The following is a 22,569-nucleotide window of genomic DNA, read 5'->3' as shown; positions in this document are numbered from 1 at the left end:
TTAGCAGTTGAACAGTTTCAATTAACAGTATCTTATCGCTAGGCCCTTCGAAGGTTGTGAATTACATAAATTATTTTTTGTACGCTGACTCTGACTAGTCAAGTGCTATCATTGATGTATTTAGTAGTTTATAAGAGTTCATTCGAAACTTTGCATTGGTTACGTCTCAGATGGTCCATCCAATTTTCGATGACTTGTTCGAGCATTTCGACTGGTCACTGGCGAATGACACCCGTGATGTCTTGCTCCAAGGCCCAAAATCGACGCGGTATTGTCCGCATAGACTCTAGACTACTTATCCCCACAGGAAAAAGTATAACGGAGAGATATCACATGATCTTGGTGGGCAATTGACCGGCCCAAAATGTGCAATTATCTGCTCACCGAAGTGTTCTCTCAATAAATCTATTGACTTGTTTTAACCAAATGTTGCCGAGTTCACCAGCTTCAATTTCAGGCATCAAATAGTCGATTATCATGGTGCGATAACGGTCGCCATTGACGATTGCATCATTATGAAGAAATATGGACTGATGATTCCACCAAATCAAAGCGAAATAAAAATCTCTTCATCTCGTTCTTCGTGCCAAATGCAGCAAATTTGCAGCACTAAGCCAGAAATGAGCCTCATCGTTGAACAAAATTTGGCTCGAAGACGTGGGATCTTCTTGGAACTTTTAAAGAGCCCATAGAGCGAAGCGATGTTGCTTGGGAATGTCGAGCGACTTCAGTTCTTGCACAATCTGTATTTTGTACGCTTAAGATATTCATGTAAAATGCGTCAAGTCCGAGTTGATGCGAACGACGCCGAATCGACTTTCCATGATATTTGTGTACACTCTGCGGCTGCTATATTTTCTTCACTCCGTGCTCGTCTTGGTCTATTCAGTCGAATATTATCCGATACTGATTGCTGGGCCTCAAGAACAGATAGAATGTGGTAGTTGATAGTATGGTCATAGAAAGGTCAGTTTAGGTCCTCGCGCATAATTATTACAATTTCTACAGAGCTTTGTTTATCTCTAAAACTCGGTTGTTTTATATCATGACTTAACCTATAGGTTGAGGTACCGAAAATGATTAACATTTTCTCATTCGAATTGATTGCTTTATAGTTTGAGATAAAGTATTTTATTATCCTAGATCGTGTTATAATATATTAAAAAAAAATTCTGGCTGTCAAGTTATTTTTTATTTTCTTGATAAATTCCTGAAGCTGAATATTATGGCTCGGTTCAATTTGGACCTCATAGCCTCAAGGGAAGGCAAACTTTTTCCAGTCTTCTTACGAACTTAGACCTACCCTATCTACTAACAATAACTTAATATACTGTATATCAATGTGATGAGACACTTTGAAGTGGTTTTGGGTGAAACAATTATTTGGAATTTCGGAAGTCTAAAACCCTTGTCAAAAACAAATTTACAGCAATAACAACATTGGTGTCATAACGGATGTATAACTAGATTTACTAACTTTTCTGCTATCCTACAACCAATAATTATATCAAAAATGCATCATCCGGTTGCTACTGCGAAAAATGTAGCCCTTGCTGAAACTACTACATATGTAAGTATGTATATATAGACCAAAACATACCTATGTATAATGTAGGTACTATGTATGTATATTTAAATGCAAACCACCAGTGTTAGCCCCTCGTTCTTGCAGTCTCTCTCTTAATTTTATAGTCTATTAGCAAATAAGTAGAAATAGTATATAAAACAAGTAAGGAAGGGATGTTCCGTTGTGCCCGAACATATTATACTCTTACAATGTGCAAGAATCAAAGCCAGGGAAGTGCCTTCAAGTACATCTCACTTGTTAGTTATATGGAGTTTAGAGCGAGTTTTCGCCCAATTTTACTCATTCTAAGCACAAATGTGCACTGTTATATGAAAAACACGCTTTCTCAATTTTATTAAGATAACTCACATATTATCCGATTAATGCGTTATAAAGTCACTCGGAAGTACGAAAATTTTTATATTAGGTATATGGGGGCTCCGGGAAGTATTGACCCGATTTAACCCATTTTTGATACACAGAGATATTATAATCAGGAAAATAAGTAGATTGATAGATGCCACGGCCATCGACCAATTTTTACACCGGTTCCCTTAAAGTCCTCTCATACCATTTCAGGAGTAAAATTTAATGTCTCTGGCGTATTGTAGTGGTCTAGGAGATATGTACATTAAAACTATTAGAGGACGGGCCACACCCATTTAAAAAAAAAATTTCAGCCCACAGGTTCCCCTGCTACCGCGATTCACTAAGCTTGCACGAACAGTCGGATGGATGGACGGACAGTCAATCGGATTTTAACTTTTCTCGTCAGCTTCATCATTTATATATATATATACAAGTACGAGTATAACCCTATAGGTATATCTATATTGCTTAGCCTTACACGTACAACCGTTAGGTGAACAAAACTATTATACTCTATAGCAATATGTTGCAAGGGTATGAAAATTAAGAGTATGCAAGTAAGTCATTTATGCAAAAACAGCCAAGCTACTCCATTTCTAGGAAACTGGGTAAAGTGCTGCTGCTGCCGCTGCAGCTGTGGGCTTGCGGCTGTCGGCTGTTGGCGTACTCTGCAGTTGACGTACAATTCATTTGGCTTACATTTCACAGCATATAATTCAACAAAGGGGTGCATTTGGGGTACATGACTATCTCTCTGTGTGTGTGTGTGTAGTTATGACAGCTGAGGAGTGGCTTGCGCTAAAATAAGCCAGCGCTCGCGTCATTCTAAAATATGCAAAGAAGCAGTCAAGCTAAGCCGGCCAAGATGAATGACGATTGAGATATTTATAGCGTGTACGTTCCTGCATCAGTATGTTTGGGTGTGTGTGAGTGTCGGCAGGCAGCGGCAGGAACGGCGCAGAAATAGTAAAATGAAACTAAATTGCTCCAATTTTTGTTTTTGTTTTTTTAAGCTTGTGTAGCACTGTTTTGATGGAGACGCTGTCATTTGTAATATTCTACAGGATGTCCTAGAAATTGGCAACATCTTGCCACAAATAATTTTACTTGCATTGACTTGTGTTGCTGAAACTGACAGGAAATGAAATATATGTAATTGGGATAATTAACGTTGATGGTGCTATAATTAAAATTGATTTGGTAATGCGATTGTAACTCAAAAAGCTTTTGCAGCTGAAGTTTGGGTTATTTGGTGTTTCTTAATCGTATTGTGGAGTGTTTTTTTGTACTTTTTTTAATCGGAAATAATATTAATTTGAACTGAAAAGATATTCTTGAATAAGTGTCGCAAAAAGTATTATTTTATAAATTCCCGAGATTGAGGAAGTTTTGTGAGTAGTATCATACAGGCTGAACAGGGGATCAATGTTTGCAAATAGTGCCGTTGAAAAAATATATACAAGTATGTATGACTCTTCCGGTTCAAAAGTTCTTCGAACAGAAGATAAGGTATACGAAAAGCTCATAGATCTTATTAAGAATAATGGCATGGACTTCGCTTTATGTTCTGAGAGCATATCCGATGATTGAAATCTAAGTGTGCTCTGCCCAATCCACAAAAAGTGGGACTCCACAGTCTGCACCAATTACCGTAGGAGAAGCCTCCTTAATATAGCATATAAGGTCTTAACGAGTGTGAAAGAAAGAATGACCACTGTTAACAAACTGATTGGACCTTATTAGCTTTAGACCTGGAAAATCTACTATTGACATGATTTTCACCATGATCCAAACTTGGAAAACACCCGTGAAACGAGAATCGACATACACCACCTCTTCGTCGATTTCGGATCGAGAAGGACTTCTCCGAGCCGTTCGATACCAAACGAGGTTTCAGACGAAGGAAACTCCTATCGTGCGACTTCGTCAACCCACTGTTGGATAAATTAATTCGAAAGAAAGAACATTCTTCGACAAGATGGCGCCGTCCGATGTATGATATCATTGGTCTCAACAACCGCACCGTTAGTTCCTCATTTCTTCAGATTGGATAATGAAGAGAAGCGTATGAGACAAGAAGAAATATCTCCTGTCATCAAACTAACAATCATCACATTCGCCAATTCGCTCGAACGTCACTGTTGACAGTCATGACTTTGAAGTCGTAGATAATTTCGTCTAGCTTGGAACCAGCTTCAACACCAACACCGTTTGCCTTGAAATCCAACGCATAATCACTCTTGCCAATAGCTATTTTGAACTAAGTAGGAAATTAAAAAGTAAGTTCCTCTCTCGACGAACAAAGACCAAACTCTACAAGTTCCTTATCACTCCAGTCATGAAAGTTAATCATAACACTGAATTTAACCCATTGAATCGAAGGGGCTTACGAAAGCTCCTGGATAAATGGTTGTGATATGTTCTCTCACTGGACTTATTTGCCTGATAGCCTGCCTCCAGCCCTTTGGGATTACTGAGCAACCGAGTGTGTAATCTGGTATCTCTGTCTCCTGGTGGCAGGACCGACACAGATCTATAGCCTTCAGCGACCTGTATAAAATCCTACTAGCTGCCTTAGTTTTTCCTGCCGAGATTAATTAGTTGGTTAAATCGTTTTGAATTGAAATTTCCCCTAAACAGCTTTGTTTAACGAGTTCCAGGAGTTTGTTGCCAGTATCGATTTGTACAAGCCCTTTTCTCTTCGGTAGTTCGTCTCATAATGTGTGAGTTTCCACAACGAATAACTGCACTGGTCGGCTTTGTTATCGCAGCTCCTTTCGCCAAATGAGCGGCAAGCTCATTACCCTTAATGTCTCTATGCTTAGGTTTCCATGCTAATGAATTGTTATTTTTCGTGACAATTCTGATTATTGGTGCTCTCCAGTACCATTGCTGATTTGATTTCCACGAACGGATTACCTAAAGTGCCGATGGACTATCACTGAAAATGACGACCTAAATGTTTTCGATCAAATAAGTGGGTCACAGTTGTGGCAAAGCAGAGCAGAGCTAACTTCAGTAAAATCAAAATTTGAATTTTATTAAAAATGCCGGCTTATAAACTCAAAGAATATGTTGATGATAAGTCTACTGTTCCTATTGCAAAAAGTCAACGATTTCTCATATTTCCTTAGAATCCAAATAAATGCGTACCACCCTTATGCAAACCAATCTCTAACTACTAAAGAATTTCCTTCAACATTGTAAAGCAAACTACTTTATCGCCAACAGTTATTTGGAAAATATGCAAAACGCTTTGCTTTTGACATTCCTCCGAAGTAAGCGTGAGTTGATATTTAGTTATTTACGCCCACACACCGCTTACTTCATGACTTCATGGTCTCGCTCAAAGCAAACTAATATCAGCAAATGCAGTTAATAATCCCTCATTTATTTCTGCACTGTTGCTGTTGTTGTCTATAGCAACCGAAACACTTGTTCTTCAATCTTGTACACTTGATCTCTCTGGGTCTCTCTGATGTTTTCGTGTTTTTTTCGCTTGTTTTTCTTTTGTTCCGTACCTCCAGTTGTAGCCACTAAGCAGTCACTTGCTTTTTAACGGTTTGTTGCCCATGTAATTGTAATTGTTGTAACAATTGCTCTTGCGAAATTGTTGACAATTTGTTCTCAGTCACCATTGTTTGAACCAACGCTTCTAAACTACAGCTTTTCGCCACCAACTGCCAACAGTCCACAAGTCAACAGAACTTAATTTACTTTTCAACGCATACACTTTGTTGTTGGACTGTCAGTTTTTAATTGTTGTTTCATGGCTTTTGCTTTTTTGCTTCAAGTACTGTAGTTTGGGTGTGTTTGAAGTTTTAAAATGTTTTCTCATAATTGTTTTGCTTGACTGCTCAAAAGAAACTAGTAGAAACTTGTGTAGTGTCGGGGGGTTGAAATGGTGGGGTGTATATATCGTAATTTATGGTACATATATCCGAGGGTTTCTAGAAGGTTTGGTTGAGTTTACAATTTTTAGAATACAACGAGTAATCATCCTTAAATGAAATATTCATAATTAATATGCGTTCGTTAGATCGTCTGAAGCAAACAATCTCCCGAAGCGGTGAAATTTGGCCAATAGGAGAGGAATTGTGTTCAAATTGTATTCCAGGACAACTCTAGGCCACACACGTCGAACATGTCCGTTCAGAAGCTCCGGAAGTTTGGTAGGGAGATTCTCATGTATCCACCTTATAAGTGCTGATGCAAGTAGAGGTACTTTTTTCAATAACCTTTTTTTAACAGATCATTCGTGATTTTCAAACTGTCATGTTATTTTTACTCGGTATTTTTTGGCACTTCATCATGGAGAGATTTACGCCTGCACAACTTTTACAAATCGGTCCACTATATTACGAAATTTTACGATCTGTAAAGAACAATATTATCCATCTTTAGACCCAGCATACATTAGTGGATAATATTTGACCGAATAAACCACGTCCAGCAAGCAGTGAAGAAAATATAGTAGCCGTAGCTGAAAGTGTACAGGACCATGGAGAGTCGATTCGGCGCCGTTCGCAGCAACTTGGACTGACGTATGGAACGACTTGGCGCATTTTACGTCGAGATCTTAAATTGAAATCGTACAAAATACTGATTGTGCAAAAACTGAAGCCAACTCTATGGGCTCTTGAAAGGTTCCAAGAAGATCCGATGTTTTTGAGCCAAATTTTGTTCAGCGCTGAGGCCCATTTCTAGCTCAATGGGTATGTAAATAAGTAAGTAAGAGCTGCCATTTCCGTCTATGACGACCCTACTCGCACCATGATAACCGACTATTTGATGCTTGAAATTGAAGTTCATGATCTCGGCGAGATTTGGTTTCAAAAAGACGGCGCCGCTTTCCACGCATCGCATCAATCAATGGATTTATTGAACACTTCAGTGAGCAGTATAAAGCCTGAAGTCTATGCGGACAATTCCCCTTCGATTCAGACCTTGAAGCAGAACATCAGGCGAGTTATTCGTCAGTTACTAGAATCTACGTTGAATATCTCAAAAAGTGAGAAGAAATGTCAAAAATATATCGAATTCCCTTCTGCGGTTCGTGTAAAATTTAGCTTTCTAACGACAGTTTTCAAGAGTGTCTATTTAAGTTCATGCGAAATTCATTTCAAAGGTTCATACCTGCCAAAAAAGATTCTTCGGTGCCAATTAAAGAGTTGAAGGTAAAATTTTGAATGAACTTCATGAACAAACTTTGTTTCCTCACAAAACGCTTACACTTTTATATATTTTTAGCACATTTGCATGGCCATACATATGTATCCATTAACAAACCCAGTGACCACAATTGGTGGGAGAATATATGCTTGGTACATATTTACTCGGCTTGGTTTCTGCTGCGCTAAACTATTTGCATTTAATTAAGAAAAAGGTGTTTTTGCTGGCAGCGTTTTCAACTCCCCTGCCGATGACCACAGCTTTCTTTGGTGCTCTGCCTTGGTGCGAGCTACCATTACCAACCGACGCGTTTCCCTCATTTAAATGCAACATCTTCGACACCAGCAGGCGTGGCCCAAATGAGTTGTTGACTTTACTTTTTTACTCTCACTCTCGCACTTGAACTGCAGCAAAAAAATGGTTTTAATTAAGTTTTAGTAACGAGCTCTAAAAAATGTGACACTGATTTACATAAAATAAAGTGCTGTTCAATTTTTCGGTTCAATTATTAAAAAAAATTGTACTTCACAACTTTTAGCGCAGTGTGGATCTGACATGGTCTTTAAATGCATGTATCTGAGTCGAAATTATTCAAAAAATTTTGGTAAAGGCACTGTTTAACTCTGAAGGCTATGGGTAATTCGAGGTATAAAGTGCAGCCAGGTCCTTCTCCACCTGATCTCTCCAACGGAGTGAAGGTCTTCCTCTTCTTTTGCTGCCAAGGGCGGGTACTGAGTCGAGAACTTCATAGCTGGAGTGTTCTCTTTCATCCGGGCAACATGCAGCGCAGCCGTTGCCTCTTGATTCGCTGACCTACATATGTCAATGTCGGCGTATATTTCGTACAACTCATCGTTCCATCGACTGCGATACTTGCCGTTGCCAATGCGGAAAGGACCATAAATCTTCCGCAATACTTTTCTCTCGAATACCCCTAAGGCTGACTCATCAGATGATGTTATTGTCTATGCCTCCGCACCATATAGCATGACGGGAATGATGAGTGACTTGTAGAGTTTGGTCTTTGTTCGTCGGGAGAGGACTTAACTTTTCAATTGTCTACTCAGTCCAAAGTAGCACCCATTGGCAAGAGTGATTCTGCGTTAGATTTCAAGACTGATATTGTTGATGATGCGACTTCGAAGTTATGACTGTCGAGACTTGAAAATAGATTACACCTCATCGAATAACATTTTTTTTTTGTGTTGATTTTGATGTATCATTAATCTCTGGATATAGTCCTCATTGAATTTTAGTCCCTGCATTTCCAAAAATACTAATATATTTGGGATTGAGATCTCCATATTAAATTCCTCTCATTTTCTACCACGTTTTGCTGAAATTGGTTGCGTATGTTAGCGATAACGCGCCGAATATTCTCATCCACGGCATCAATCGTCTCGGACTTATCGCCGTAGACAAGCTACTTCACATACTTAAGTTAACAAAAATAATCCAACGGTGTTAAATTGCACGATCTTGGATGACACCCCACAGGCCCACGATACGAGATAATGCTTTCATGAAAAGTTTCCTTCAATTGTTTCATTGGATGTATGGTATGCAGCGCGGTCTTGTTGGAACCGAAGATCGTCCACTCAACATCCTCTGTTTCAGGCCCGAAAAAGTATTAATCACGGCTCTATTGCTTTCCTTATTCATAATGTCACAGGTCGGCTTCATTTTTGGAGAAACATAGACCATTGCCTTCCTCTGCCTATAGAGTACATCAAACACTAACTTTCTGGACATGTAATGGGGCAAATAATCGAAAACGAAAATAAATAATTCGTATATAACCGTTTAGATTAGCGTAAATCTTATAGCTTATTTTTCAAAACAAATCTAAAGTCTCCAGTTCCACATTAACTAACACACCTTCAATATTTTCAAGTTGTTTACTTTCTTATCGCCGTATGCGATCATAAGACGCCACCTACTAACATAAAACACGCCGAGATAAGATAAAATTATAATCGCAAACTATGAGTCGGCTTTATCTCGACGGCGGTACCGTTTCTTCATATTCAAATTGAAGAGAAACGAAACAAAAGCGTTTGTTGTTTACATACTCAAAACGGTTGTTGTAGTAAAATACATATGTACATTCGCTCACGTTATTCTACTATGACGACAAAGGCGACTAGAACAAATCAGTCTCGTTACGGGAATGTGCGATTACGGTCCCAACGTTTAACTAAATTATATTTTTTTTTGATCGCGAAGTCGCGTTTATTCTTAAACCTGCATATTTGTTATGAGCGCTTGTCCTTGAAGCTGCTTGTTTCTCTTCTCGGTTTAAAGATCGTTCATCTCGCGTTTCATTTGGTTCTTACCGACGGTGTTGAAAACTATTTCGATTTTCAGTTACTTAATATTACAGTTATTTCTGCTATCAAAAAGTGTTTTGTGTAAAATTAGAACAATTCTTCGTGCGGTTTTTGAAATAATAATTGTATTTTGTGTGGTTTGAAAGAGTTAAATTGGTGTAAAGAGTGTTTTTAAGTATGTGGTGTACGGCTTTTGTCGTTGGAACATATTGGTGGGTTTGGAAAATTTATAATTTTCTTCATATTGTTTGTTTCTCTCTATATTTCCAACCTTTGTTTTGTTGTTTCTACATTTTTCGCCCTTTTTTGTCATATTTATTTCACCCCATATGACGCAAGTCTACTCGTCGACTTTATTATGTGGATTATTATCTACTTTAATGTTTACCTTTTTTAATATGTAATTATACCGTGGACAGCGTATATTAAATTTGACACGAAGTTTGTAGTACTCACTGGAAAACGTCAGAGACCCTAACAAGTATTACGTGTGTAAATGATCACCGTCCGCGCACAGTCGTTGTAGCCTTGTCCGTACGTCTGCATATACGCGAACCTAATCCCTGAGTTTTACTGTTACCGATCTGAAATTTTGCTCTCCAAGAAACTGCGCATGTGTCGAAACCGTCAATATTGGACCCATATATTGGATATAGCTCTCGTATACCATAAACTGATCTTTCAAAACCAAGTTCTTGTATGGAAAATTTTTTTATTTGGCAACATATCGTCCCCAAATTTGGCAAGTGTTATTGCCTACGAGAACGGCATAATCTCCGAAGAAATTGTTTAGATCGGAGCACTATAGCCTATAGCTGCCATACAAACTGATCGTTCAAAAACAAGTCCTTGTATGGAAAACTTTTTTATTTGACAAGATATCTTCACGAAATTTGTCAAGGACTATTGCCCAAGGGATCGGTATAATCTCCGAAGAAATTGTACAGATCCAACAACTATAGTATATAGCTGCCATACAAACTGATCGTTCAAAAACAAGTCTTTGTATGGAAAACTTTTTTCTATAGTATATAGCTGCCATACAAACTGATCGTTCAAAAACAAGTCTTTGTATGGAAAACTTTTTTATTTGACAAGATATCTTCACGAAATTTGTCAAGGACTATTGCCCAAGGGATCGGTATAATCTCCGAAGAAATTGTTCAGATCGGAACACTATAGCCTATAGCTGCCATACAAACTTATCTTTCAAAACCAAGTCTTTATATGGAAAACTTTTTTATTTGACAAAATATCGACACGAAATTTGACAAAGATTATTGCCCAAGGGAAAGACATAATCTCCGAAGAAATTGTTCAGATCGGAACACTATAACATTTAGCTGCCATACAAACTGATCTCTCAAAAACAAGTCCTTCTATAGAAAACTTATTTATTTCACTAGATATCGTCACGAAATTTAGCGTAGATTATTTCCCAAGGCAACGCTACAATCTCCAAACCTTATGTTTAGATCAGACTACTATATACTAGATATATTCATATCTGTGAAATAGCATTATTTGCCATATGTCATTGATAAACACCCAATTTGAACAGAAAACTTTACATCATACTGAAATATTACTACAAACAATTTGTTTTCAAATACGTCTACTTTCTTCAGTGGCTTCCCATTCTCTTACATTCGCGATGTTTCTAATTTTCCCCCTTTTCTGCTGCAATTTCACTTCGGTTGTTGTTTTAAAGTTATATGCGGAATATTGTCTGCTTCGTCGTGTTCTTTCATTTGTTGTGTGGGTGTTTGTGTATTTTCGTGTTCTTTTACATTTCTTGTTAAAGCGTTATCAACGAGAAATTATTGTTTTTATTTACATACAAATCACGGGTGCGTTAAAGTTGGCTGCCGGCAGCGTCAACTGCTGATTTCTTATTCTGCCGCCAATTCACACTCTCTTGTCTGCAATTCAGCATCGGCAGACAGGCATACAAAAGTTTAATCTACATATGAGTAAGAAAATATGGGAGTGCATGCAGGTGGTGTCTATTGAAATGGGGAATAAACTCATTTTGTTGTTTGATATAATGATCCAATTTCCGATGATTCGTTCGAGCATTTCGACTGGTAACTGGTCACTGATACCCGCGATGTTTTCCTCCAAGGCTCGAATTGAAGCGGGATTGTCCGCATAGACTCTAGGCTACATATTCTGACAAGAAAAGGGTTCAACGGTGTGATATCGCTCGATCTTGCTGGCCAAACGACCGGCCCAAAACCTCAAATTATCTGCTCACCGAAGTGTTCTCTCAATAAATGCATTGATTGATGCGATGTGTGGGAAGTGGTGCCGTCTTGTTGAAACCAAATGTCGCCGAGATCACGAGCTTCAATTTCAGGCATCAAATAGTCGGTTATCATGGCGATTTCGATTCGACGATTCGACGCGATTTCTCCACGGCATTATTTCTGAAAAAATATAGACCGATGATGATGACCGGCCCACAAACCAAACCAAACCGTTGTTTTTTCTGGTTGAAATGGTAGCTCTTGAATCTCTTCAGGTTGCTCTTCGGGATCGTTCTCGATTATGTTTTTGTTTACTTGATTGATTTAATGAACTAATTTACTATGTGAAATCATAATCCTTACACAAATATTTCAAAATTTCTATAGTGTTTCTATTTCATTACACGTAACCTGTATACATCACACATAAGTATGTATGTATGTAAGTATATTCATAAATTTTCTTAATTGATTTTGCTGAGCTTTCCGCACAAGAATTGATATTTGATACTCTCATTGTTATTCATTTCGCGTGTGCGCTCAACACAATCGCTTAAGTGACCATGTTCTCACATTACGTTTCTGCAACAGTTGTTGTTATATCTTCTTGACTTGGATTTTCCTTTTCTCCTTTTGTTAATAATTTATTGCGATTCTATGGAAATGCTCGCTTGTGATTCTCATTCGCCTACACTTCGCTTAACACTTTTATTCGCTTGCAATTTACGTACATTTTCATACTTTCTTCTACTTCGCTCTACACTTCGCTTAACACTTTTATTCGCTTGCAATTTACGTACATTTTCATACTTTCTTCTACTTCGCTCAGCGTGCCTGACATTTCCCTGCCCCTACTCGCACTTGCCTCTTGCCATATACTGCTACACATGCACACACATGCATATATATACATTTTTCATGGACACCCCATCATAAAAATCAATTTCATGTACATGTGCATCGATAACAGTAATTGTATGTCTGCATGTCTGTAGGTATGTAAGTCGGTATGTATTTACAAGTGATAGCGTTGTACACGAAGTAGTAGGTACACACACGCCAGTAGAAAAAAAAGGGAAAAATCGCAAAAAAATGTTCGTGAGCTATCTCATCATATCGACAACGCCGCCGCCACCAGCATTGGTGCCTACGTCTTTGGCGTTCGCCGCCACCGCCTTCAGTCATCGTTCAGTCACACGACACAGGTGTAGTGCACTAAAACGGCTCAATTGAACACTTGCCGTGGCCGAGGCGGAACTTGTTAAGTGAAATATTGCGATTTCTGCGCTAAAACCTTCAAAATCACAAAAACAAAAACAAAAAAACAATAACAATAACAAAACTAGAAACTTTCGCAAAAAAGCCAACGAAAGCGCAATCTCAAGTGGAAGTTCCAATTTGGCCAGCGTTATTGGTCTTTTCCTCTCTATTTCGGTTTCGGCTTGTGTGCCGCAGAATGACGGTTCATTTCGGTCAATGCTTGATTTTGTGCAACAACAACAATCAATGAAACGTGATCGGTATAATTTTATTTGAATCGCAAACGTCTGCCAGTGTTATTGTTGGTGTGCGGGTGTCATCGGAAGTATAAGTGTTTTCATTATTAATTGGCATTGAGAGAGTGAAACTCTTCTTCAACGAATATTTTTTGTTTTTTTCAATTTTATATTATTTTAATTTATTTTAACTGATTTGTGTGTTTGGGAGAAATGAAAGTCTACTCCATCAAAATGGTAATTTGGCTTGTAATCTCTTTAAATGCATATCGTAACACATGACCATATTAATAGTCTGGTAAATAAAGGGTGTCTTTGTTGCATATAGGTTTATATAATATCATACTTATATAGTTTTATTACAAAATTTGTTTTTTCTTAAGTATGAATTTGATGAGAATTTGCTTAATTTTATGGCTATATGAAAGATATGGAGAAGAGGTTTATGTATTAATTCAGTGTTTGAGAAATATATGTATCGCTAAGAAAGCGATACTAAGAAGAAACGTTAACTTCGATTCAACTGAAACTGAACTAATACCCCTCTCACGTACATTTATTATAGCATAAAAGGGTATAAAAACATATTTACATATGTATCTTGATTTTGACCGATCAGTTTGTATGGTAGCTATATGTTATGGTAGTCCGATCTATACAATTTTTTCGGAGATTGTACTGTTACCTTGAAAAATAATTCATGCCAAATTTCGTGCGAATATCTCGTCAGATAAAAAAGTTTTCCATATAAGGACTTAGTTTAGAAAGATCGGTTTGTATGGTAGCTATCTGTGATAGTTGTCCGATCTGAATAATTTTTTTTGGAGATTGTACTATTACCTTGAAAAATAATTCATGCTAAATTTCGGGAAAATAATCCGTCAAATAAAAAAGTTTTCCATACAAGGACGAGATTTCGTTTGATCAGTTTGTATGGCAGCGATATGCTATAGTGATCCGATCTGAACAATTTGTTCCAATATTGTACTGTTACTTTATACAAATATCCATGTCAAATTTCATGAAGATATTTCGTCAAATAAAAAAGTTTTCCTTATAAGGACTTGATTTTGACTGATCAGTTTGTATGACAGCTAGTCTGATCTCAACAATTTGCATGAATCATGTTCTCATATGCTTCCCCACCCACCGTATACTCCGAATGTGGCATCTAGAGAAATTTGCTTATCCTCAGACCTCAAGAAAATGCTGGCTAGAAAGCATTTTTACCGAAGACAGTGAAGAGTTAGCTGAGACTGCGGCTTCTTTTAGCGCAATCTCTCTCGTTACAAAGAAAAAAACTGTTTTATAATAAAGGTATCGAAAAGTTGGTAGAGGCTCCGAACATTACATATTTGTATAGAGAGTCGCGTTAAGAACTCTACAGGAAATTGGTAGCCAATATGATCCCTGTAATTATATGCTAATTTTGATTTTTTAATCTATATATGATCGCTCTTCAGTTGCTAATCATAAATATAGTTTAGATCTGCGAAGGAAACCATTCTTTTTTCGAGAAAGTATTAAAATCCCGAAAGTCATTCATAACCTTAATTTTGGTGCAATGTATTTCCTGCATGCGCAAGACGGCCAACCTTGTTGGCTTGTTTTAGAGTGTCTCAAAACCCTTACTCAGTCTGTTGCCGCTTCAGGGCGCTATTTTAAATCCTTACTAGAATTCGTCGATATATCGTTTTAACTGTTCCTTCTTCACTGTTTTAAGAGTTTGAAATATTAAGAATTATGTTGTATAGTTCTTCAAGGATTTCAAAATTCGAATATATTTATTTACTGATGATTTGCCATATTGATTGTTCAATCTATCATTTTTTGTAAAAAAAAAAAATATTTTAGACAAGGATTTTTAGGATATTTGAAGCTTTCAAAATTTAGTGTTGTTTATATTGTGTTTTTAATAAAAATTAATTATATTTTCAACTGTTTTGTCTCTTTTCAGACGACTCTCATAACGCTATTGAATCTAACTCTTCACAGCCAAAATGGAGAAACCCATACATCCGACGCCAGTTGGTAAAGTTTCGCAAATTGCGAATCTCTTCCAGCGCAAACCCATCGAAATACAACCGGTCGAACAGTTAAGCGCCGCAGCCGCTGCTGCTGCTGCTGCCGCCGCCGCCGCTGCCGCCGCAGCTAATCAGCAACAACAAGCCGGAGGTGGTGGAGTCGGCATACCAGCCACCGTTGTACGCACTGAATCACATTCGGCGCGTTTCAATAATGCACGAGCCCTCTTCGAGAAGCTCGGCGTAGAGAATAATTCAAATTCGAATGTGAAAATGTCACGTTCTGGCTCGCGTGACGATAATCTCTGTGAAGGCAATAGTTCGGATCGTTCGTCGTCGCGTTCATCAGATCGTTCGATATCGCCACCGAAACGACGGTCACCATTTCCACCCGGTTGTAATGTGGCCGCTTCGTTGGCGAATAATAATAATTGTGCACCGCCACCACAGCTGAATGGTGGTTTGGCGCTGAGTAACAGTAAATTTATCGTAGAACCGGGCACGAAACTACATCACAATATAGCACGTCACAAATCGGAAGACGGTGTGTTGAGTGGTCCATCGGTGGGCGGTGTGAGTGCCATACTCGCAGCCGGTGGCGGTAGTGTCGATAAGCCGGAGAAACCGGAACGTAAATTCAATTCACGCGAATTAATCGAAAAGCAAAAGAAGTGGACTTCACATTTCACAAAAACAAAATCAAATCGTACGCATAGCGATCAAAATCGCTGTGACATTATACGCACCGTGCCCGGCACCACGCTCTTTTCCAGCTCAGCCATACAGATGAAGGAGAAGGAAAAGGAGCGTGAAAAAGAGAAAGACAGAGATAGAGATCGTGAACGCGATAAAGAGCGTGATCGGGAAAAGGATAATGCCAATATTGCCATAACAATGGCCTCTCCGAACGCCAATCATAAGCCCAATGCTGCCAACTCAGCTGTATCCGCCATGGAACAGTTACGTTCACCGATCTTAGCGGCTGCTCAACAGCATCAGCAACCGCAGGATCATCCACCCAGTCCACCGGTACGTCATACAGTCGTACCGCCGGAAATAAAACCGCGTAGTACCAATAAAATTGGTAGCCCCATCAAATCGCCACCATTGCCACCCATACCAGCTGCCAAACCGAAGAACGTCAGTCCGGTCAAATTCAATCCGGAACGTGTACGTTCGCCTACAAAGCTGCCAGATGTGTCATCTCAGCCACCGCCGCCACCTGCCAAATCGGCAGCTGTCACCGCAGCTCTACAGCGTTCACTATTAGATGAACAACAAGCTGCAGCCGCCGCCGCTGCTGCCATTTCGTCAAATGCGCCAGTACCACCCGAGAAGCCACGTAAAAAATCCATTGATCTCATTGAGGGCGAAGAACGGCTCACGCCATCTTCACCCACCTCAGCTACATTCCAATACATCGCGGTTGCCGCAAAGCGTGGTTCAGTAGACAGTCTAGGTGGTGGCGCTAACGGGCTGAGTGGTAGTGTTAATTCGGCTACATCGTCTTCGCCAGCCGCCAGCGCATCGTCCGGTCCTTGTTCACCGGTTTACACCGAGGATGAGAAACAGGAGAATGAATCGACTGAGAAATCGGAAATTCAGCAGTATTATAACAGTATGCCACGTACACGTCGCAGCGATAACGAAGGTGAGTGATGCATTGAATTCTTATGCGAATTTATAATAGATTTACTATTCGAGTGCTCTGGTAGTGAAACGGGGCAATTTTAAGGGATTCTCTGTAAAATACAATGTACTAAGAAAAATTATATGAGCCAGAGTGTCTATAACTGCGGAATTGTCCATAAAGAAACAAAAAACATACCTCAAAAAACATATCTCGCAAACGTCGATCTACCTTAAAACTTGATTATATTCCTCTCTTCTACAATCCGTATAGCATCGTGTTCTAGCTTAACGTCAAATCGTAGATGTTCCGTTAGGAGATACCATTTCATAATTTTGATAAATTTTGCCATTCACTTATCTTTGCAGCACCAGAAATCTTTATTCGACTATTTTCACATATCATGTTTAAGGAATTGCTCCTAAGATCCATGAAGCTGTAGCTGAAACTCTATAGACCAAGCTGGCAGTGTTATTATAACTGTAGTTGGGTTGTTTGGGTTCTGTCCTCAAATCGATTGAAGGATTAATCTCAAGAAATACGATGGTCTTCGGCTTCTTTGCAGCAGGTTCTCCGATGTAGTCCGCAGTTTCGACTGTTCTTTGGTTTCTGCTATGTACCTGTGAGTCCTTGGTTTGCCGACGTTACCGAAACGATACAGAAAATCCGTCGGATCGCACCGCCAGTTTTCGCATGTACAATATGTCTTGTTGAATATGACTCACGCGGTCTTGAGATGCCTAATGTCTTAGCTATCTCTGTATCCCCTGCAATTGGCGGTCTGTCCATACGATATTAAAAATTTTAATTTTTGGAAGAGTCACCGTATGGCGCATCTAAGCGTTCTTTGGTTTCACTGCGTGAGTTCCCTTCCAAAAATATGAATCGACTCACCGACCGATATTAGTAAATAATAGATATATCCACTTCATGCCATTGAAATCAAATTACCAGGCCGATTCGACCGAACTTTTGCCTGTAGCCGTCGGGACAATGTACCAGACGGTAACGAATTTCGTGAATAAAATCGGGTACCCGTTCTATTTTTATAACCTCAACAGGGTATATTAAGTTTGCCCTGCAGTTTGTAACACACAGAAGGAGACCGCATGAAATAGTCGTGATGAGCTGAGTCAAAGTAGTCTTTTTCGATAGTCTGTACGCCTATCTGTCGATATATGTATGTATACGCGCACTAGGCCCACAGGTTTTGAGGTATCGATCTGAAAATGTTTATACGTAAATTCCTCTGAGAGAATTGGAGCATTTGTCGGAAATGACGATGTAGAACCACGAAAGTATTTAGGACTGATCGATCAAAATCAAGTTCTTATATTTCCTTTTTTATTCATTATTTGCGTAGACACCTCTTACAGGGTTATAGTCGTCTTTACAAGAGCGCACAAGTCATTCTTCTTTTTCGCTGTTTGGCGCCAATTGGGCGCTCCATGTGTGGCCAGGTCCTTCTCCACTTGGCATTCCAACGGGGTGGCGGTCTTCCTCTCCTTCCCTTGGCGGGTACCGTGACGAATACTTTCAGAGCTGGACTGTTTTCATTCATTTGGACGCTTGACCTAGCCAGCGTAGCCGCTGTCTCTTAATTCTCTGAACTATATTTTATCGACTGCGGTATTCGCCGTTGCTAACGCGCCATAAATCATCGCCAGAACCATTCTCCCGAAAACTCATAACGCCGACTCATCAGATGTTGTCCTCGTCCATACCTCTAGACCATATTGCAAGACGGGGATGATGAGTGACTTGTTGGTCTTGTGGACTTCTCAATCAAGCAACTCCTGGTGTTAGATCAAGTATTCTCTAGGTAGCCAAAAAACATCCGTTATAATTGGGAACCTGTAATTCTTCGTGAATTATCGATTCAACCTTCGAACTAACATTTTTATACAATATTTAAGTCTTCAAAATTTCCAGAATATAAAATACCGCAAAGTGTCTGCAAATGGTACGAATAGACCATCATTGTCCAAACACAAGCCTCCACTAGCAGCCGTATTTATTTCAGTGGCCCTCTTGTCGCCTCGCATTGCACACATTGTGTCCCTGCCATTTATGGTTACCCACCATAAAAAGTCTAAAAATACACTCACCTCACCGCTTTATGACATAATTTTAAGTCTAAGCTCTTGCGAGCATATATTCTCACTCATATTCACATCCAATGGGTTCAAGCACCTTACAGCGCGGTAGCTGACGACGACTAAAACATTGTCACTGCAGCCACAGCGGCTTTCGGCGTTCGGCTTTCGCGCCGCCCCAACAACACGAACTTGTTTACAAACAATTGTTAGGCACGGCACGCTGTTGTTGACATAGAAATAGGTAATTCATTGTAATTCACAAATGCTACCTGCCTGCCCGCTCTCCTGTGCTCACCCACCCGTGCGTCGCCCTCACATGGCCCCAACGCGCCTTTCAATATCCGCCTGTTCGGTGCGGCCCTTTTTGGCGCATGTGAGTCCAGACACCGTTGCTGTTGTTGTAGGAGGAGAAGGCAGGTTGGGCAATCCGGGCAGACAAATTCCAATATGGGTCAAACATCATTTCAACATCAGCGACACGAACACCCAAAAACAACACTAACAACAGGCGAGAATTGCATGCGCTTGGAGAAAAAATGGCAATAAAACGATGAAAAGTAACAGTAGCCACCGCACAACAATGACAACGACAATGCCCATTTCAAATGCAGCCGTCGAGTGTGGAGGTGCATCTCTTGTACGCCGCGCGCTCTTGGGTTGCTAGTTTGATTTGTAATTTTTGCTTTCCCATTTTGGGCCAGCTTTTGTTGTAGCATGTCTGCAATGCAATAACAAATCTAAAGCGCCAAACGGCTTCACTGCCTCTTTGTAAATATATATATACATATGTATGTGTATATATAATCGCACCGATTGTTGTCCCTAACTTCTGATTAAGCATTCACTGGCTCCGAGTCATTCTAGTCACTCTCTGGTGGCGCGGTTCCGTGCTTGGTCTGCCATGTGTGTGTGCACTTGTCGAGCCACCTTCAGCGCGTTCGACCACAGGCTTTATATATACAGACCTACATATGTGTAGTCATACATGCATGTATGTGTTATGTGCGTTTGTATGTTTGCTTTGCGCTTTGTATGTTGTTGAAAATTGTATTAATGCCAGATTAAGAATTCCGCCGCTTGCAATGATGCGTTTCTGATTAAGCATTCGCGCTTTTTACACCAACATATACTTACATACACACACGCACACCACAGCCAGTTAGCGTGCATTGCACTGTACACTGTGAAAAATAATTTGAGGTTAGGTTTGATAAAAATTAAAAAATGCAAAAATTCCATTGTCAGATGAATTATTAGTGGAAGAACAGCGGCAAATAGAAAGCGTACGACTGTAACTTGATTTTTTCCAAATTTGTTACTACATATAAAGTGTTTTAACTCCATATGAAACTAAACCGAAAATTCAGTCGCTTGATTTTAGATCAATTCCACCTAACGGGTTTTTTCAATAGGGACGCTACAAAAGTAGACCGATAAGAACAGCAAACGTCACCTTATTTTTTCCCCGCTCTTTTGACATTTCTCTTCAGTAAGGTTTGTTATTTCATTATGGAAAGATACACGATCCCACAACGAGTCGAAATTATTAAAATTTACTACCGAAATTCGGAGTCAGTGGCCTCAACTTTAAGAGCGCTACGCCCAATTTATGGTCGTCATAATCGTCCTGTCAGATCAACAATTGAGCGTCTAGTGGAAAAATTTGAATCCACAGGCACAGTTCAAAGTGCTCCCTCGCCAGTGAGACAAAGAAGTGGCCGTAGTGTCAATCAATTGAGAAAGACCCAGACCCAAATCAGTCTTTCACACGTCGTTCTCAAGCGTTGAGCATCTCTGTAACGTCGTTGCGTTGAATTTTGCGAAAAGATCTTGGCCTAAATCCTTATAAGATCAAATTGACGCAAGGACCGAAGCCGCTGGACCACCACAATAGTCGTATGTTCGTCAATTGGGCTGAGCAACAACTTGAAAATGATCCGGATTTTCATCGAAAAATCATATTCAACGATGAGGCTCATTTCTGGCTGAATGGTTTCGTCAATAAGCAAAATATGCGTTATTGGTCAGGCAGCAATCCACACGTACTCCATGAGTCACCATTGCATCCCGAAAAAATTACGGTTTGGTGCGGTTTATGGGTCGGCGGCGTCATTGGGCCGTACTTCTTCAAGACCGGTACGCTACTGTGAATGGGAATCTTTACCGCTCAATGATAACTGAATATTTTTGGCTCGAGTTGGATGATATGGACTTGGACAATATGTGGTTCCAACAGGACGGCGCCACAAGCCACACAGTGAATATCACAATCGATTTATTGAAAACCAAGTTTGGTGAACGTGTTATCTCACGAAATGACCCAGTCAATTGGCCGCTCGATCTTGCGATTTGACGCCGTTATAAACTATTTCCTGTGGGGTTACGTCAAGTCTATGGTCAATGTCAACAAGCCAGCGACGGTTGATGAACTTTGTAAGAATATCGAACGTGAAATTGCAGCAGCATCTGGCGATTTTTGCTTGAAACTCGTCGAAAATTCGGTTCCAACGTGTCAGTGGTGGTCATGCTAAAGAAATCGAGTTCCATACTTTCACAGGAATAAAGAATTTGAAGTCTTCTCCGGCAATTGACTTTAACAACTGTTTCGGGGATTGGAAAAAAAGTTGTCACAAGTGTATTGGCGTCAAGGTTACTTTGAGAGGAACGACAAAGATTTTGAAGAATAAATTAAGAGTTTTAAAATTATGAACAAAGTCTTACTATTTTTTGTCCGTAGGAATAAACTTCATAAGGTCTTCGATATTTCCACGATATTTTCTTCTGGTTGTTACAAACTTCATGGCTAATCCTGTTCAGTGTATAAAAAGTTCGCGCTTATCGATTGACCCTCGTAGACGCAGAGTAACTGTATCATATGTTATATATGTATGTTTGTACATTACTCATATAAATATTTACATTGTGGCAACAAAGTTTTTATATCTCTTAACATTATAAATGCACGTTCATATATATACATATATATATATATATATATATATATTTATATTTTTACTTTTATTTTTACTTTTATTTGGAAGCCTACTGATGCGTGCTTGTGTGTGTGATCGCCAGCATTTATCCGTAAGCTTATGTTATTAAAAGTTTTTGCTTGCCTTACTACAAATACATTGTAAGCTGAAAGCTATATCCTGACTGACTGTGGGAGGCTGAGAGAAACGAGACGCAAGCACAATGTATGAAAGAAAAATATTTTGTATAAATGAAAGTAACCAAAGTCATACTTGTGTATGGGCATATGAAAGCAGCGATTACATAACGACTTAGGCTATAAAGCGTGTCTGCATTGTTATTGTTAAGTAAAAAGGATTTTCAATACAATTATTGTTTATGGACGTGTATAGCGTGTATGTTTTGTAAATTTCTTTGGTATCCATTTAATTAAAAAAATTAAATACAGTTTTGTTTGAAATATTTCAAAGCTTCGTGTTAGAATTTTGCATTTGAAAAAAAATTTTTTGTTCGAATGAATATTGTTGTTGGTTGCTTTTATGGTGGTATTCTAGGTTGAAGGCCTGTTATTAGACAACATTATTTCATAATCTGCTCGCAAGACTTCGGCAAGTTTTCGGAAGCTTTGTTTGAAGTTCGTGTGACAGCTATGTAATATGA

At 39.2% G+C, this 22,569-nt stretch overlaps 1 protein-coding gene across 11 annotated transcripts in view; it reads left to right on the top strand.

Annotated features, from left to right (window-relative positions):
* LOC105227973 (uncharacterized) overlaps positions 1-22,569 on the top strand; it is a 193,251-nt gene that overhangs the window by 52,994 nt on the left and 117,688 nt on the right. For 9 of the 11 annotated variants that reach the window (XM_049458906.1, XM_019990920.3, XM_011207554.4 and 6 more), the window contains one exon: positions 15,141-16,858. In XM_049458906.1, the coding sequence (XP_049314863.1) occupies positions 15,184-16,858 (1,675 nt within the window). In that variant the 5' untranslated portion in view covers positions 15,141-15,183. Of the gene's footprint in view, positions 1-9,495; positions 9,651-12,699; positions 13,421-15,140; positions 16,859-22,569 lie in introns of those variants that run through there. The other 2 variants (XM_049458902.1, XM_049458903.1) reach the window with 2 other exon arrangements.

Source organism: Bactrocera dorsalis, chromosome 5 (assembly GCF_023373825.1).
Source record: "Bactrocera dorsalis isolate Fly_Bdor chromosome 5, ASM2337382v1, whole genome shotgun sequence".
NCBI classification, from domain to species: domain Eukaryota; kingdom Metazoa; phylum Arthropoda; class Insecta; order Diptera; family Tephritidae; genus Bactrocera; species Bactrocera dorsalis.
Note: the sequence above shows the minus strand (reverse complement) of the source record. Positions and strands in the feature narration are given on the sequence as shown.